This window comes from Numenius arquata, chromosome Z, assembly GCF_964106895.1.
Source record: "Numenius arquata chromosome Z, bNumArq3.hap1.1, whole genome shotgun sequence".
Classification (NCBI taxonomy): domain Eukaryota; kingdom Metazoa; phylum Chordata; class Aves; order Charadriiformes; family Scolopacidae; genus Numenius; species Numenius arquata.
This window is the reverse complement of record NC_133616.1, coordinates 75203222-75221310: the sequence shown is the minus strand read 5'-3', so window position 1 is coordinate 75221310 and position 18089 is coordinate 75203222. Positions and strand designations below refer to the sequence as shown.

The window sequence follows — 18089 nt, the reverse complement described above, 5'->3', positions numbered from 1 at the left end:
TAGGACACCTGCTCCACCTCTCCTTTAAGCATCACCGCCTTCTGTCTTATGTCTGGCTTCAGCGGCTCCAACATGGCCACTCTGGCCAGGGCTTGCAGGTTTTGCCTTTCAGAGACAGAGGGCAAATCAAACACATCTGCTCTTGGAAGAACTTTGCCGCTCAGGCAGGGGGGCGGTTTCTTCCAAAAAGGATGTGTTACAGTAGAGGTTTCAACAGGCACGAAAAAGAGAAAAAGCAGCAGCAAGAAAAAAGGTCAAGCACTGATGGTAAACAAGACTGAGACTGGCCAAGCAACATCATTAAAAAAAACACTGAACTGACTAATCTTACTTTTTTTTTTTTATGGCACCAGGTTGCTTGAAATCCCGTTCTCTGGGATGTGCCAGTTCTTGCAATTTCTTTGTTTTGTTCTTGTTTCCTAGTTATAACATGCTTGTTCAATGTACTAATGCTGGTCTTTTCCCTTTCTGCCAGTACACCTGTAAATTACTGTCTAGCAAGGTTACTTCTGAGGTACTTTTCAACTGCTTATTTATTTTTGCTTCCTCTTGCATGGTGATTCCAAGTGCATGTCGCTGCAGTTTGCATTTTCATGCTGTGTGCCTGTGCTGTTTCATATCAAAACCAGGATGCAAATGTGTGTGTGGGTTATTCCTCCTTATCTCTCATCAACAAATATTTGTGTGGCTGATTTTCTAACCCTTGGATTCTCGTTACAATTTCTGGCACGGGAGGGGTTGTAATTAAAGGCATGGGAGCTGTTGCCCAGGACTGGAGCGTTCCTGAGGCGTGAAATGAGAACTTCTCCTTAATCCCCGTTAGTGTTTAGCTGGCAAAGCTAAACCTGGGATCCAGGCATCCTCAGATGCTGAGTGAAACTGCTGTGGCTTTCCTTTGTCTCTGATTACAGTGTATTTACCACTATCACAACCTCTAGCATTCTGTAAAGAATCCGCACACCAGGCTTTCATCTGTGGAAGAAGAGAGCCAGATCCAAGCGCACGGCCTCAATCTGGTGAATTTTGTGAACTGGTCCTTGTCCCTGTGTGTTATGATGTGATGACTGATCACAGCCCCACAACTTAGCATCAGTGTTGGTCTCACAGTAGGAGAAACCCCAAGCTGCTAAAGAAAGGGTATTTACAGTGACGTCTGGTATTTCAGCAAGGCAATAACTTGCACAGTCCTTATCCCTACAAAGGGCAACAATTTGAAGAGCAGGGAGTTGACGCCAACTACACCGTTGCAACGTTTGTAGGAACAAGGTTCTCAATAATGTGGACAATTCAATTGCCTGTAACTTTCTGAGCAGACGTGTGTAAATCTTGACTTCTCTAAGAGACACAAACACGTTGGGGTAATGATTGACATTCATTCATTCATTCAATATTAGTCAGTGTTATAAATGTGAACCTTCCACTACTTCCCTATTCCATAACATACTTGACCACACCAGCTACCTCAAGGCAAGTGTGTGAAGACTTTCTGTCCTGGAGAGAAAAGCAAAATCAAATCTATGCCATTTCCTATTCATTAAATAATTTAGCATGGGTTTTAGCTGACAGATAACAAGCCAGCGATTGATCTTTGTATAGAGTATTCATAGGGAGTTAATCAGTATAGGAGCAGTGTGCTTTCCGAGACCTGGTTTCAAACACAGGTTGGGCCTCTTCTCCCCCATAATATCTGCACAATACTCTGAGTTACGATTTATGAACAGTAAGTAGTGATCAGAGCATTTGACGTTGTGTGAGAGACAGAAGCTCAGGTGTAGATTTTACATCCCTGTCCCTTGGCCTTCTGCTGGGAAGGGTTTTGGGTCTGCCTTGTAAAATGATAATGATGCAACGAGTAATGAGCTGGAAATGAATGCACATGGCTGGGAAAGGGGGTAGAGATGAAAAAGGCTGTAGGACACAGTATGCAGGTGAAAGTATGCCACCTGGCTAATCCCCAGTGTTCATCTCAGACTGAAGAAGCCATTTGGTTCTCGCTGGAAATCTTTAGCTGGCGCCAGGCAGCTTTCAGAAGGAGCAGCAAGACTCAGGGTGTGATGCCCCCGTACTCTCTGCTGGCCCCGGAGCTGAGCTGTGGCTCCATAATCCGCTACAGTGCAGGCAGGTGGCGCAGTTTTAATCATCATTGGCAGTGATGGAGGTGACCTGGCTGTGTTTGTGCTGGCTGGGAGCAGGGGCTTCCATGCAATCAGCCTGGAGGGTCTGCTCAGGGAAGCAGCAAACCCCCAGCAAGGTACAGTAACTGCTGGAGTTAAGCTACATGCAGCAAGCCACCACCTGCTTTGTTAGGTTGATGTGGTTTTATCACCTCCAAATTCCTGCAGCCTGTGTTAAAAGCACATCCGTCTGCTGTTTCAAAGAGACCACAGATAACTGCATCTATATTGGTTGTTTTAATTCTCAAAATCTTCTGCTTTTGTCCTTACAACTATACGTATCTTTAGATTTATGGGATGTTATCCTGAGTTTGCTTAGTATCAATCATGCTGTAGGAGGCACGGCAGTAAGGTGACATTTATGCCACATTAAAGCCTACTGCTGAAAAATTCTGTGTTACAAAACAGAAAACCAACATACTGGATGTGATGGCAGAGACCACACAGTTTATGTTTTAATACTAACCAGCAACAGTATAACACCATTACTGTCTTGTTCCAGGTAAACACAGTTTTGTCTTGGATACCCAGCTCCTCCCTATGCTCCCTAGAGGTCTGGGGTATTCAGTGAATAGCATTAAGTAGCTACAGTAAAGAAAATACTTTTATACTGGAGAAATTCTTTGGCTCTCAGCAGTTCCAGTTTTATGTTAAAGCGTTTAGTTTATCACTGCTGAGCAGGAACGCTCACGTCTGCAGGAACCAGCAGCCTGTTCCCTGCCTTTGTGCTTCTGTCTCCTCATGCAGGGTGTGCTCCCTGGAGACATCCTGTGCAGTGACTTTCCCACATGGTACTGCTAGATTTTAGACACCCAGACCTTTGCATTGTCTGGTTTTGTTCCTTTTAGTTCTTCCAGGTCCAGATGGGAAGAATCACTAAACATTAAGCTCCAGAAAAATCGTGTTGCTTCCACATCAGTTTTGCTGCTACTGTTCAATAAAGATTAGCCCGTACAGTGTAGAAGTCAGTTTTGTGGATAAAAATGCTTTGTCCTAAAGCATATCTGTATTTTGCTTTGTATTCTCTTGCTGCCAGTAAGAGAGCAATTGTTTTTCCATCTGTTGGAGGGGAATTCAGGACAGGTTAGTCTCAGTCTCTAGGATGCATAGATAAATTAATCTGACACCTGACAATAGTAGCTGTTTCAATCTTTTTCTCCTTTTTTCTTTATTTTTAAATCCTTAAAAATAAATGAAATCTGTCAGGAAAGAGCCCCCTGCAATACCTAGCAAGACCCCAGACCTGCAACCACAAGACCCACACATCAATTTTTTTGCAAAGAGGTGTGAAGAGTGGTTTTTACAGTCCTACATATCTTCGTACACTTGTCTTTCACTCACACCTACTTCTGCTCTCCAAATTCTTCCTCTTCTATTGCAGCTAGCAGTCAAATCGCCTCTCCCAAATATAACATTTTATATAACACTGCTTTTTTCACTGAGGTGGCCTTACCACTGGGATGTAGCCAGCTCAGTTCTTCAGCCTAAGCTTGATGGAACTGTCTGCTCCATGATTTTTCTGGTTTTCGGTGTACTCCTTCTGCCTGCAGTTATGAGCCCGGCTGCCTCAGGACGCCCTGGCCACCTGAGCCTGGCCTTGCCGGGGTCGCTCACTGCAGTGCACCCACTGAGCTGATGTGGGGCATCATCGGAGGGGGACGCTTAGGAAACCTTGAGGTAGCATTCTGTAACTTGGCCAAAATGTGGCATGTTACAGAACCCCAAAACAACGACAACAACAAAAGCAAAAGACTTTGCTTTCTTCCACCTGCTGTGGAGAGCCTCTGAGCACTGGGCTGATGACAGTTCTATGGACAGCCCTGATACCTGCCAAGAATATTTTAAAATGGAGATTGTTTGCTATTTTAGGCAAGCAGCTTCCTGGGTTGTGATTTCAGTGCTCCATTGAGGAGCCCCAATTCTCCACTCAGTCATTCTAGTTGCATGCCATAATTACCCCAGTGTTTCCTCCAGCGGGTGTAAAACTGACATAAAAATGAGGGTTATTTTAGGTCAAACACTCTTCTCGCTAGATTAGAAGAATAACTTTGGAGTAAAGGACCTTTAGCTATTAGTATCTGCTTTACTATTTAGAGGGCATTGTTTATCAACACTAAGCCAGGCATCAATACTTGTTTTCCTGCAGAAGCTAAGCCCACTTTCAATGCCCTCATGGTATCTCTGATATAATTCTGGAAACAGTTTTCCTTGGAGCAACCAGCGGAGTTTACAGAAGTAGACAAGTTTCTGGGCAGATTTGCAGACAGAGCATAAAAGGAAGAAACCTTGTGTCCATCTTTTAAGACAAAGATGATCTGGCTGATCCAAAGCAGAAATCTTCTGAGTTCAAGGGCCATCACCAGAGACCATCATGACATTGTGATTTCCAGCAAGGAAGAGACTGACTGGAAACTGTTGTAAATCATGTAAAATCCATTTTGTTTTCAGCTTGCATAAATCTACAGGACAAATTCAGCAGACCTCATTTAAATATACCACCACTCTGGGACAGTGGCAGTTTTGGTTTGAAATTTATGCTTAATTTGCTTTTTTTTTTCATGTAAATTTCAATATCCAGTGGGGAGAACAGTGATTTTCTGTGTTTTATTCAATCATTGTCCCATACTGGTCTTCCTGATGGTCTCCTGTCTATCAGTATTTGTCTGTTGACATACAGAAAAAAAAAAAAAAAGACAAAAAAAAGATTACTGGATTTTTTTTTCCCCCTTTTTTGCTAACCCTGAAGCAGCCACTGTCTTTTCTTATTTGGAGAAGATAATAAGATGGTGCCCTGATACCCAGTCCTAGTTTTGCTTCTCGATTGTTCAGTTTGGGTTGTCTTTCCCGGATTTGGGCACTCAGAATCCCAGACATGTAGTTTAAACTGCAGGTCCTCATCCCTGCAGCAGCAGTCTCTTCAGTACGCTGATTACAGGCTAATGTCTCAGAAGGGATTTTTTTACTGATTTCATTTTTTGATGAATGGTTAGGTTTGTGAGCATGTTTGCCCTCTACTGGGTAAAATAGAAACTGCTCAGCTCTGCTCCCCCTTTCTGGTGGTTGCTCTGCAAACAGAGGCGGCATGATTTTGGGCAAAATTTCAGAAAAAAATCGGTCCACTGGAGGGACCTGGACCAGCTTTGTAGCCCTGGTCACTGCCGGGAAGCAGATGGAGATTTAGCTCGAAATTGTCTCCATTGGCTGGGTTTTGCCTTTAGTTCTTTGGCTTGTTCATAGTCATCGTGAAAAGAAACGAGGAGGGCAAAGAAATAATAAATCTGGCCAAACTCCACCCTGCCTTCAGTTCCCAAATGGAAGTCTGGGTTTTAGCATAAATGCAGAAGTGTGTTCTCCTTCCTGTAAGCAAAGTTATGGCCGGTAATTTCAGCTGACAGTTCAGAGCCGATTTCCCAATATTGCCAGTACAGGAGCCCGTAGTACCTGTGGACTTTTCCAACCACATCTTGTTACAAGCTGAAAGAAGAGTTTCTTTAGTCTTAATTATCTATTTTTATTCCAGTCAAGACTTAAGTCCTCACTGCATCTGGCTTTCTACACAAAGGAGTCAAATAGCTTTCTCAAAAGGCCAGCTACTCTGTGTCAGTCAAGGGTTGTGCAGAGCAGCTTGCAGGAAGCACTAGGGTCCAGGGATGGCAGACATTGGTTCAGTGAGCAGTCATGTATTTGCTGAGGGGTTTTTTTTACGATTTTTTTTTTTTAACTGACTGTTTCAATATTTCAAAAGTTTACTCTTCTGGGAGGGCTGATTTAAAACACATTGAGGGCAGTGGACATTGGCAGCTTTGTAGTTTGAGCATGGAGCTGTTACTCAGTGGTCGTCAGAAAATAACATTACCATGTACTTCTGTAAGAAGGCCCCAGACTCCTTTATGTCTCACTCTGCTGGGAGGAGAACACCCACTGCCATGCATTATTGAGAATGATAGAATGGTTTGGGTTGGAAGGGATCTTCAAGATTAGTTCCAACCCCCCCTGCCATGGGCAGAGACACCTCCCACCAGACCAGGTTGCTCAAAGCCCCATCCAGCCTGGTCTTGAACACCTCCAGGGAAGGGGCATCCATAGCTTCTCTGGGCAACCTGTTCCAGTGTCTCACCACCCTCACAGGAAAGAATTGCTTCCTGATATCTCATCTCAATCTCCCCTCTTTCAGTTTAAAACCACTACCCCTTGTCCTCTCACTACACTTCCTGATCAATAGTCCCTCCGCATCTTTCCTGTAGGCCCCTTTTAGGTACTGGAGTTGCTATAAGGTCTCCTTGGAGCCTTGTCTTCTCCAGGCTGAACAACGCCAACTCTCTCAGCCTGTCTTCACAGGAGAGGTGCTCCAGCCCTCTGATCATCTTTGTGGCCCTCCTCTAGACTCACTTTAACAGGTCCGTCTTATGTTGGGAGCCCCAGAGCTGGATGCAGTACTCCAGGTGGGATCTCACCAGAGCAGAGTAGAGGGGCAGAATCACTTCCCTCGACCTGATGGCCATGCTTCTTTTGATGCAGCCCAGGATGCGGTTGGCTTTCTGGGCTGTGAGTCACATTGGCAGCTCATGTCCATCTTTTCTTCCATCAGTACCCCCGAGTCCTTCTCCACAGGGGTGCTCTCAATCCATTTTCCACCCAACCTCTATTTGTGCTTTGGATTGCCTCGACCCAGGGACAGGTATTCAGCTTGGTGTTGTTGAACTTCATGAGATCAGCACGAGCCCACCTCTCAAGCCTGTCCAGGTCCCTCTGGATGGCATCCCTCCCCTCCAGTGTGTCGACTGCGCCACACAGCTTGGTGTCATCAGCAAACTTGCTGGGGGTGCACTCAATCCCACTGTCCATGTCTCTGACAAAGATGTGAAACAGCACTGGTCCCAGTACCAACCCCTGAGGAACGCCCAGGAGTACATGAGATGCGTGTCACAGTAACACCTTTTGGTTTCATCTGTGTTTTTTTTTAACCTTGCAAAAACACATTAAAACTGTCTCTTACTTTTTTAGTTAGTTGTTTCTGTGTGTGCATGTGTGTGCATAAGTGCATAATACGTACAAAGCATGTATGTTTTTATATGTGTGCATATATGTGTGTGTGTATGAAAAACATGTGAATGTATCAGAGCTCATCCTGTACCATACTCTGCAGGCTGTGGTGGTCCTCCTTGTGTAAATCTCCTGTCCCATAAGCATGGAGTGATTTTTCACTCCAAGTTCACTTTGACCACAGTGCGTAGGCTTTCCCATTGGCCTAGGACCAAGCCAAAGACCATGAGAAGAAGATGTGGGGGAGGCTGCCTAGTTCTGCCTGTGGGGCTGACATGCTGAAATAAGCAGCAGACCTCTTTCCAGACTGTACCTGCGGCTCCGAAGCAGCTTCTGGATGAAGCTACCAGGTGGTTGCTGGCTCCTGATACTGAATGCATGCAGGTGCATCTGGAGAGAGGACCAAGAGCCAGGCAGGGTCCACAGGCAGGGACGGGGCAACAAGCAGCTGGGCTGGTATGGGGTAGCTGGGGCTTCCCTGGAGTAAGCTGGATGCTGCCAGACAGTTCCTACTACCTCTCCCGTGGTGTGGCTTTGCTCTTGTGTGCCATCCCCCCAACCACCTTCACATCAGCAGGCGCTTCATCGCATGAGTCCTCCCGGTTTGCACAAGGTGTGGCACTGGGAGCCCTGTGGGAAGGACTGGCCCAGCTGGGCCCTGCCTTCCCGCGTGTGCAGTTCTGGGCTCCCCAGCATGAGGTCCAGGGGCAGCTGAGTGATGTGCTGTGTTTTCCCTGTCTCTCCTGAACAGGTCCTCGAGGCAACCAGGGTGAACCGCAGAAAGAGTGCCCTGGCGCTGCGTTGGGAAGCTGGCATTTATGCCAACCGGGAAGAGGACGAATAACCACGTTGCAGCATGAAGACAGTGACGAGGCATGCCGAAACCAAAAAAAAGAGAAAGGAAGGAAAAAAAAATCAAACACAAAACCCACCACGAAAGCAGCAGCATTTTAGTCCAATATTTATTAAATACACAACAAACTCAGTGATGCACATAGACACAGAAATGATCCAACTCCTGGCAATCCTAAAACAACAGGAAAACCCCACCTAGAAAATACCCCCTTCTCCTTTTCTCCATCCCCGCCTCTGAAATGATGCAATGGGGAGGGTGCAGGGGGTGGGAGCCATCGCCGGGGGGACAAGGATGGTTGTCCCCACACACCGGAGAGGCTGCAGGCGCGTGGTGGGAGGTCGGCGTGGAGGAACCTGCAGCCGGGGCTCAGGCTCGTGTTTCCCGCTAGCCAAATCGACCTCCCTACCTTGCCCTCAGGACCACCGTCCGTGTGTTGTTCCCGCCCCCCCCCCCCAGCAGCTCCCTCCCATCGGACACTCCTGCAGGTCCTTCGCCTCCCACAGCCGCTGCACCGAGACCGTCAGCGTTACTCCGGCGCACTCTATCCAGCCACAAAACATGATATGGCCCTCTTGTTGCTATTTCTTTGAGGGCCCTGAAGGGTTGGGTTTGGGATTAGGGTGGGTTTTTTAGGGGAGTGGGTTCTGCTCCCCCTTCTAGTAATTTATCTGTTTAAATGGGAAAAAAAAAAACAAACAAAAAACCCACAAAAAACAGGGAGGCAGTTATTGCAAATGTACAATCCAGTAGACTCAGTAAAACAGTCCTTGTGTTGCAAACACAAGCCATCACAATTTAGGAGTGGAATAGATGGGGATGAGAGCTAAGCCAAATGGATTACCTTAGCTTTAGGATCCTATACGCTTGCAATATCACCTGAGCTCCAGGTTCTCAGAGCATATTTACGTAACAAAGTTTCTAAATAGAAAATCTGTATTTAGCGATTGACAACTATTTTTTGATGGTGGGGAGGGAAAAGAATGGCATATGTGTAAAATCTATGAAGATGGCTAATTTGAAGTAGAAAGGTAATGGGAAAGGGATACAAATAAAGGACATTTAATTTTTAAATGACGCAATAATTGAACTAAGCCAGACTCTGGCCTAGGAAGAGGTATGAAATAAGGAAGAAAGATAGTTACGTCTTCAACTATATTTATACAACATAAAAAGCCTTTGAAGTAGAGTGCTTTGTGGAAGGCTTCACGTTTCCAGGCAACAAAAAAGCTAAAGGGCATAATGAGCTGGGAGGAGCGAGCAAGGGAGAGCAGACAAGGGAAGAAAACATCACTTTTACCATTCAACCAGTGTTTTCAGTGCTACAAGCAAACCATAGAGCCTTTAGTTACTGCTTAGCTTGGGATCAGCAGTGAAGGATTAGTGTGGATCTGTGTGTGCGTGTGGGCGTGCGTGTGTGTGCGTGTGTGCCCGTGTGAGTGCAGGCGTGTGTGTGGGGCCGGCATACCAGAAAGGGTATGGCAGTGCGTGTGCTGATTATTTTCTCCAGAGCTGTTTACCAGCTATAGGGGTGAGTGCTAATTTCTTTTGGATTTTTTTTTTGTTTGTTTTGTTTTGTTTTTTTGTTTTTTTCTCAAAGGGGATATAAAAACAAGGCACTGAGTTAATGCAGTATTTGTGATATTAAAATTTGACCCAACATGGTATTTGCATGAGTCACAATTGCAAAGTATTGACCAGTTTTGTAAGCTGACAATTAGGAAAAGAAATGTGGTATTTATTCTTGTGCTTTGTATTTGTATGTAGTATAGAGGCTGCGGGTTTACTCTTTTCTTTTCACGCAAGCAATACAATAGGAGTATTTTACAACTGGGAGCCATAATTTCTGGATTAGAAACCAACAAGTTTGGGAGATGACAGAAAAAAAAAGACAGTGAGCTTTTTTCTATATTAAAAAAAAAAATCTGTCTTTTTTATAAATAAAAAAATTATTATTTTGACATCTTTTTAAAAAATCATCAGCCAGAATACTGGTACTCCCTTAAGCCCTCCCTTGGTTTCATGACCTGCTGTGCTGTTTTATCCTGAAACAGTGAGCTCATTTAAAATGAGTACCGATACTGTGAACATACTTCTGGTGCTTTTCTTAAACAAACACAGAGCTTGCAACCAAATGACTCCCATCCCTCACATCTCCCCCTGCTTCAGTTCCTCCAGCATGTGATTTCTGTCCATGGACACTAGCGTTTTGAGGCTTATTTTCAGGGAATCGTAGCAAATACAATTATATATACTCGTTAACTCAGTTCTGTCAATTGTCTCCCTAAGTGCTGTTGAAGAGAAGAAAACCCTGCTGAACTGAGTGTTCACTGTGATAAGGGCAGCAAGCTTATCTGAAGGATGCTCTCTAAACCCAGGTGCATGGGATGGCACCGTGCCTATGAAGGACTTACATACCTAATGAAGTGGACCTGTTGTTCAGACACGGCCGTCGGCAGAGATCTGTGATTCATGTCTGCGGGCGGGTCGTTACCATAAGACTGTAGGAAAAGCAACGCTGCCGATGCAGGGCTCTACTGAGACCATACAGCATGTAGCCGCATCCCTGAGCTCTGCGCAGCTGTACCAAGAGGAGTCCTGGCTCCCTCCAGCCTTGGGGAAAGCAGGAGAAGGGGGTTTCCTCAGCAGAGGAGACAGCCCCTGTACTTACGGTGAGGTGGTCTTGCACCAAACATTGCTCTTCAGAGTTTCCTCCAATATTTGCTCCCTGAAACCAGGGCAGGCCTTGGCTGCCTTCCCAGGAACCTGCATCCTTATTTTATTTATTTAACCTGGAGGCTGTTTTTTTCCTCCTGCTCTCTCACTGGGCGCCAGTGGCATTGATCATAAGACATCTCTTCATGCTTTGCCACATCCTTCCCTACCACCGCAACCAGCCCTCGGCCTTTGGAGGGAAAATTAAATTGTTCCCCTAGAAAGGGGACGTGGTGGTGAGAAGAGGCCAGGCAGGAGTCCTCTGCACTAGAAGCGTTCGCTTGCAGCCCCTGCGACGAAAGTATTTGCATGTGTCAGTGCAGGACAGCCAAACTTTCCACCCAGCAGAGTTTTTCTCTTCCAGAAATTATGGACGCTCGTAGTCAGCAGCACACATTCAGTGCTGTGGTAACACGAGTGCGATGCAGTTTACTTGCCTCTGTTATTTCATTTGCATGCTACCAAGCTTAAGTGTTTATAAGTATACGCCAGTAATACATATTATCTATATATAACTATATCAAATGCAACAAAAGAGCACTATTGCAGAGTTAACTTTGTCTCCACAAAAGAAGCGCTCAGATCCTTTCCCGTGGCAAAGACTGGTTTTAATGAAACTGTGTATTGAGAAATAGATAAGCATTAGCATTTGTGATTATAATCACTTTGGGGTTACAGTGCAGGTTTTCTGAACAATTCGTTTTAAAAGCTGCCAGTGTGGGCTTCATCTTGCTCCGTACTGGCATTATCTGAAGGAAAATACAGTAGCATTGACATGTTTGGCAATCAGAAGGCGGCATCCTTGTCATGACTTATCAACCAGTTTCAACAATACCTGGCTTTCTGTATGTTAACCACTTAAATGTTATCCTGCTTCTGTTTTATAGTGACTGTGAGGCCTACAATGCAAGTATATAATTATTTTCTCATTAAAACAGAAACCTGTGTTGTGTTTCTATACAGCTGCCTGTTTCTTCATGTGTACCCCCCACAAGCTGCATGTGGCTGGAGGAGAGCAGCTCCTCCTCTACCTCCCAAGGTGGTTATTCTCCCTGCCTTGACTGCTTCTGTTTTTTTGCCTAGAGGCAGGAGAGATTGCTTTTTCTCCACTCGGTGGTGTCAGCTGCAGATAGAAGAGCATCACTTAGTATGTATTTCCCATTAACATAGTTGCGGAGGGTTGCTGAGGCCAGATGTGCTTTGTTGGTGAAGTGCAGGAACTTTCTTACCTTGCCTCCTCCATGCCCCTGCCATCCCCCGTGGCAAACCACATCATTTCAGCCAGTTCTCCATTTCTCACATGCCCAGCCACGGCCGCCAGATGCTTGCCCGTTGCCCTCACTCCCCTTTCATGGCCAGCTAGACCAGGAGAGACGCCCCCAACCCTCACCACCACTAGGAAGCTGCTCTCATGTTTGCCATCAAGAGCTGTAAGGTTCTGTGGCACTGGGTGTGTGAACCAGGGAGGTCCACGCTCGCCTCTGCTCCTCCCTCTGCCAGAAATAATCGGGCGTTTAATTACAACCCTGCCCCACAGCCCTCGGGAGCAGGAGGACCCCGGTGATTTCAGTGGGAGTTGACCAGGGCCAAGCGCAGCAGCTCAGTCCGTGCTCTCCCATCACACGAGCCCACCCCTCCATTGCGCACGCAGTGTCAGAAAAGTCAGATGCGGATTTCCTTTCCATTTAGTAAATACTGCTGGAAGTCAGAAAACAGGCTAGAAAACAAGCCTGATAATTTATCCACCGATCCTGGTCTCTGTGTGTACGAAGAAAAAGATGTTACTGTCTTTTCAACACAGAAGAGGCTTTCTGTCGTCCTCTGCCTTTCCTTGCTCTGTGCTAAGAGGGATAGCATATTGGACTCGCTGGCACACGGTGGGAAAGCGACCTCCTTCCAGACGTCTCCTTTGGGTTTTATGTGAACTAAAAGCAGAAATTGGGACATTTGCAAAGGAGCATTTAGGCATTGCAAAACTAAGGCCGTGACGCCAGTGGGTGGCAGCAGCTCAGGAATTTTTGCAATGCATTCTGCTGTTACCAGCTGTTGGTATTTGTTTAATAGCACACACTTAGGACACCTAAAAGCTCTGTCACCCCATTGCGTAGCCAAAATGGCATGCACCAAGCTTTAGAGTATTTTCACAAAGTAGTTAAGGACTATAAAAGAGCCATTTTATCCCTCATTTCTGGTGTAATCCCATATAAGGATATTGCTCTTCTAATAGTTCTAGGTGACTTTAACAGGCCTCAGCAAAATGTGAAAGTAAATGGAGAGGCAAAAGATCTCCTCTGCAGAGGCAAGTTTGATTAAACTGCTTTTAAAGGAAGGAGAGCATTCAACACAGTGTTTTCAGTTGTGAGTGGGAACAGGATATTAAAGAAAACCCACCACAAATGGGGTCTGTTGTGTAAGAAAGCCAAGCCAGAGCACCACAAACTATCAGGGAAGGGACAGGGCTAGGCAGGACCAGAGCTACAAATATTAAAATGGACATGAGCACTAAAGATTACTTTTTCAATTATGTTCTATTTATTGAATTGACTAGGACAGGGCGGGGATTTGTGTGGCAGCAGTGGTACCTGGAGGACAGATTGCACTGACTGTGGGAAGACCACTTCCAAGGATGCCCCCTGGAAGCCAAATTCTGGGAGCAGCTCATGTCAGGGACAGATGTGCTGACTTTGGCATCAGTCTCAGGGGCCAAGCCCACTGCTATGGCACCCGTGTTACTAAGGCAGCAAGCCCTCTTAGGCTCAGGAAGAGAACCATGGCACATCTCCCAGGCTTCCCAGGGGGAGATAGTTGGGATGGGGACCCCAGAAAATGCCGCTGTGCCCTGGGCATGCATCCTTCCATAATGAGCTTATGGGGTGCACCAGACCTCCTAGCCATTGGGAGCAGTTGCAAACTCTGTACTGCCTCGACAGGCAGCGTGCTGCAGGGCTGCGGCTGGGTGTACAAAACACTCTGCAAAGGGCCTGGCTGCACTGAACTGTTGCTGTAGGGACTGTTGCTGGCCAGGAAGGTGTATGCAAGGCTGGGGGGAAAAGCAGGAGGCCGCAAACAGTTCCACCAAGACAGGAGGGTTTCAGGTTGGGCTGCGGTGGACAGACTGGAGCAACACACTCCCCCTTGGGGTGTCACCCCCTCTGGGAGTGGGGTGATAGGATGAGGCGTAACAGCTTTAAACTGAAATAGGGGAGATTTAGATTAGATATAAGGAAGAAATTCTTCACAGTGAGGGTGGTGAGACACTGGCCCAGGTTGCCCAGAGTTGTGGCTGCCCCATCCCTGGAGGTGTTCAAAGCCAGGCTGGATGGGGCTTTGAGCAACCTGCTTTAGTGGAGGTGTCCCTGCCCAGGGCAGGTGGGCTGGAATTAGATGACCTTTAAGGTCTCTTCCAACCTGAACCATTCTATGATTCTATGATTCTAAATGGTCTCCCACAAGCACTTCTTCCTCTTGTAGCATCTGGGAAAGCTGAACTCTCTCAGCTTCGTGTTAAAATGAGCATCAAGTCATAAGCCGCAACTGAAAGACAAGGAACCAGGAAAATGCTAGCAAAAACACATGGATAATGACATAACCCTAGTGAAGCAGCACTTTCGCAGCACTCCTGCAAGGCTTCAAAAGTACTGCAAACAAATAACAAGCCATTAGAGAGGAGGGAAGAGCTCAGGTCTCCAAGAAGAGTCATCTCCATGGAGAAAGGTGGAGTTTCCTGATACACAATGGGAATTGACTTGCCAGGCAGTTTTGTCACATCTGCATTGCGTGGAGGAGGCAGAAAGTATTCAGCCCTACTTAATTGGAGGGAATAAGGAAGGTGCTAAAGTAGGGCACTTGTTCACTCCCTGGTAGGACTTGTTTGCTTCTAGGAGCATGGCTTTGGGGCACAACACCAGCCCAAGGTGGATCCGGACTTTCACAGTACTACCCTTCCTTCTCCTTGCCATCTCCTTGCCCTCTGCTATTCTCTTTTGGTTTCCATATGATGCTATACACACCCAAAACATGGCTGGCTTGGGGCAGCAAGGCTAGATGGCTCCCATGAGCACGGGTCTCACCCTGCTTCCACTGAGCCTCACAGTATAGAGAAGACCCTCAATCAGACTGAGTCCCCAGCCACAGGCTCCTTACTGACCACCACTGCAAGGCCCTGTCAGCCTCCAGTCAGGCTCCCTCCCAGGCTGGTTTCATCTCCTGAGGTATTTAACTGGATTTACACTCCTTTGCCAAAGCACCCCCTGGAAGATGGATAAACCAAGACCCATGAGATAAACATTAAGTGGACCAGATCCAAATGTACCAAAGCACTTAGATACCTGAATACCTCCAAGGACCTTGTTCTTTGAGGGCTATACAGCACTGAACTCAGCTGGAAGCCCATGGACTGAGCTTGTGCCAATGCACTATAAAATGATGCGGGTATGTTAGTGGGGTTGATTTGAAAAGGTGTTGGGGGAGAGCCAAGAGAAACAAAAACCTTCTTGTGGTTGCATTACTCATGCCCAGAAGAGCATTATTACAGCTTTTCTTTAACGCTGTGTTTGAGGAAAACAACTGAGCCAAGCTCCAGCCATGGAGTGCTGCAGAGAAGGCAGACTGGGCTGGTACGAGGTGGAGAGGGTTGTTTTTAAAGAGAAGGTTAATTGCAACTTGTGGGACTTGATGTATAAAGTGAGAATTTCTGGCAGGAATGGAGAGAGAAGGGTATAAGTAATGCAGGTCAGAGGGGAGTGGTATAAACAGTGAAAAACAGAAAGATAAATAGGGGAAAATCTTGCTGATGGGAATTCTTTATGCAGGGAGCCATTTCTGAAGCTAGCTGAAAGCACACTCAGACAATGTTTGAGTAGGGATGGAAGCTATATGGCAAAAAAGCATATTTACCCAAGCTCTTTGGAAACCAGGCAAAAACCTCTGCCAGTTACAGCATGTGTCTCGCATGCTGCCAGGTCCAGACTATGCTGGTACAGGTGAAGATTCAGCTCAGCTGTCCTTCTTGGCCACTGTTTGCTGAGTCAGTCTTCAGCAGAAGGGAGTCAGGAAATAGCTGAATGATATCATTGCTCTTGAGTCCCATAATTCATTGACATGCAGACTCTTTGAGTTTATAAATTACAAGATATGTCAATATAGTCTGTCTAAGCTTTGCAGGATGTTTCCAATTAATTTATTATCAAGATGCCCTAGCACTAAAGGATCAAAACAGCATTTCCGTGCCCCAAAGGGCTTTATTTTTTAAATCTTGCTTAATCTCTTGTTTCTTCCTGTACAGAAGTATTAAATCAGTGTGGTTTTAAATGTCAGGGAGGTCACTCTCTCCGTTTACTCTGCAGGCACCTGCCTGCTTTGCCCTAGGCTGCCCTGCCTATGTGTCCTTTCAGAGGGTGCCTGAAAGCTCATGGCCAGATATGACTTGTTAGCTGGTAACAGCTCCCACTGGCATCTTGGAGGTGACTTCCACTGAAGTGGGATAGACACTGGGGATAAATAGCGGGATTGGAAAGTGGTGGTGTGGAAGTACATCACATGTGGCAATGAGTGTCGTGAGCCCACATGACCTGCACGTAGCCCAAGCCCTGCAGCAGCAAAGCAACCTCCTCTACAACAGAAGAAGAAAAGCAAGAGCTTCTGGAGGGAAGCGCATGCACTTGACATGGCCCTCAGCCATGAGCTCTTGATTTTCAGCGAACAAGAGTGTCTCAAGTCCTGTAAGAACTGGGAAGCTCATCAGGTGTTAGCAGTCCTTCAGGAGGTGGCTGCAGCTGGCAGTCCTCCTTTCAAGGCCATCACTGGCACTCAGCTGGTGACCGAGGTGCACTGTGCAAAGCCATGCTGAAATGGGTAAAGCAGCTGGGAGATGTCTCCCCACTGCCCATGTGCAGTTAGCAGGAGGTATGAAACTATTCAGAGGAACTTGCCAGGAAATGCAGAGAGTGTAGTGGGAAGAAGCAGTGCCGCCCTGGACCAGTTTGGGCAATTCAGCAACTACACAATGGGGCATAAAAGCAAAGTCTTAGTTCAACAAAGCTTTGCATACCCCAGCGTGCTGAAATGGAGGGGCAAGGGAATAGCAAACACCAGTTACAGCAGCTTTCTTAAATTTACAGTTGTGTATATATTTATTCATGCTCGGTAGACATTGAAAAATTGCAGCCTGGAAAACATTAGCAGCAACAATACTGCTGGAAAGCTTCCCGGCCTTTCTTGTTTCCCTGGTACCTTTTACCCAATACTCTTCAACTCCAAAATTTCCCGCAGATACAATGTGACCCTTCAGAGAAAGGAGAAGAGGTGTGATATTTTAGTCCTATTAATGACTTCTTGTACACATTCTGAGGTCCTAGGGATACACAAAATTTTCCAAGGCTGTTCAGTCACTAGCTGGCTGGGAGTGTGCTAGCTAAAATTCTCCTGAGTAGCACGCAAAGAGAGCTGCATTGCCTTATCCACATGAGGTTTCTCCAGTGACTGGAGCTTTCTCCTGAAGCACCTTGTCTGATGCACAGCTGTGGGCCTGGGGAACACCAGGTGCATCTTCCCCATGTGTTGAGTGAAGGTGACACTTGGGCATGGGGCTGCAGAGCCTTGGCAGCCCTTGCTGCTTTCCAGGGAGGGCTCCTCCAACACTGAGGCTGCAGCTTGCCCACCCAGGCACACCTCTGCTTTCTCATCTGAAGAAGGTTACCCCATTGGTGGCATAGTCCACTAGTGCCCTGAAGCAAAGTGGGTATGGATACGGTCCCCCATATCCTTCCAGCCCCTTTCATGGAGGGTGCTGGTGCCTTTCTGGGCTGTCCCAGGGACTTCTCCACTCTACCAGCCCCAAACAAGTGCCCCCACCCTCGGGCTGCAAGCTGGCTAATTAGCCAGGCGTGGCTGTGGCATGTATTAAAAAACAGGGTTATCCCTCCTCTGCAGTGCCTCCTGATGCCAGGTCACCTGGAAGTCCTCAGCCAGTGCTGGGGAGTGTTTGCAGTGAGATAAACAGTGATATGCGCTGCCGTGCAACCCCGTACCCCGAAACCACCTTGGGCTGGGTTCAGCAGCCACCACCAGCTGTGCTGAGGGGCTTGCCAGTGGTCCATGGAGGACCTGCCTGGCCCTGAGCAGATAGTGCTCAGTAGTCAAGGAAAGGGTTTGACACCTTGTTATCGAGTTCCCTTTGTTTTTTATTTCTGAGCTTCCGAGGTTCAGTAAACGCCCCCCCGACTGGAAGAGTTGCCACATGGAAAAAGAAGGTGGCGAGGCTCATAAATGTCACCAGAGTGTGCCACAGCATCTACAACTTTTGG

General features: G+C 46.7%; 1 protein-coding gene across 9 annotated transcripts in view; it reads left to right on the top strand.

Annotated features, from left to right (window-relative positions):
* Positions 1-11738, top strand: part of PALM2AKAP2 (PALM2 and AKAP2 fusion) — a 227267-nt gene extending 215529 nt beyond the window's left edge. For 6 of the 9 annotated variants that reach the window (XM_074166801.1, XM_074166796.1, XM_074166792.1 and 3 more), the window contains one exon: positions 7969-11738. In XM_074166801.1, coding sequence (XP_074022902.1) covers positions 7969-8061 — 93 coding nt within the window. In that variant the 3' untranslated portion in view covers positions 8062-11738. Of the gene's footprint in view, positions 1-475; positions 515-7968 lie in introns of all 9 variants that reach the window. The other 3 variants (XM_074166800.1, XM_074166794.1, XM_074166795.1) reach the window with 1 other exon arrangement.
* Positions 11739-18089: the final 6351 nt, after the last annotated feature.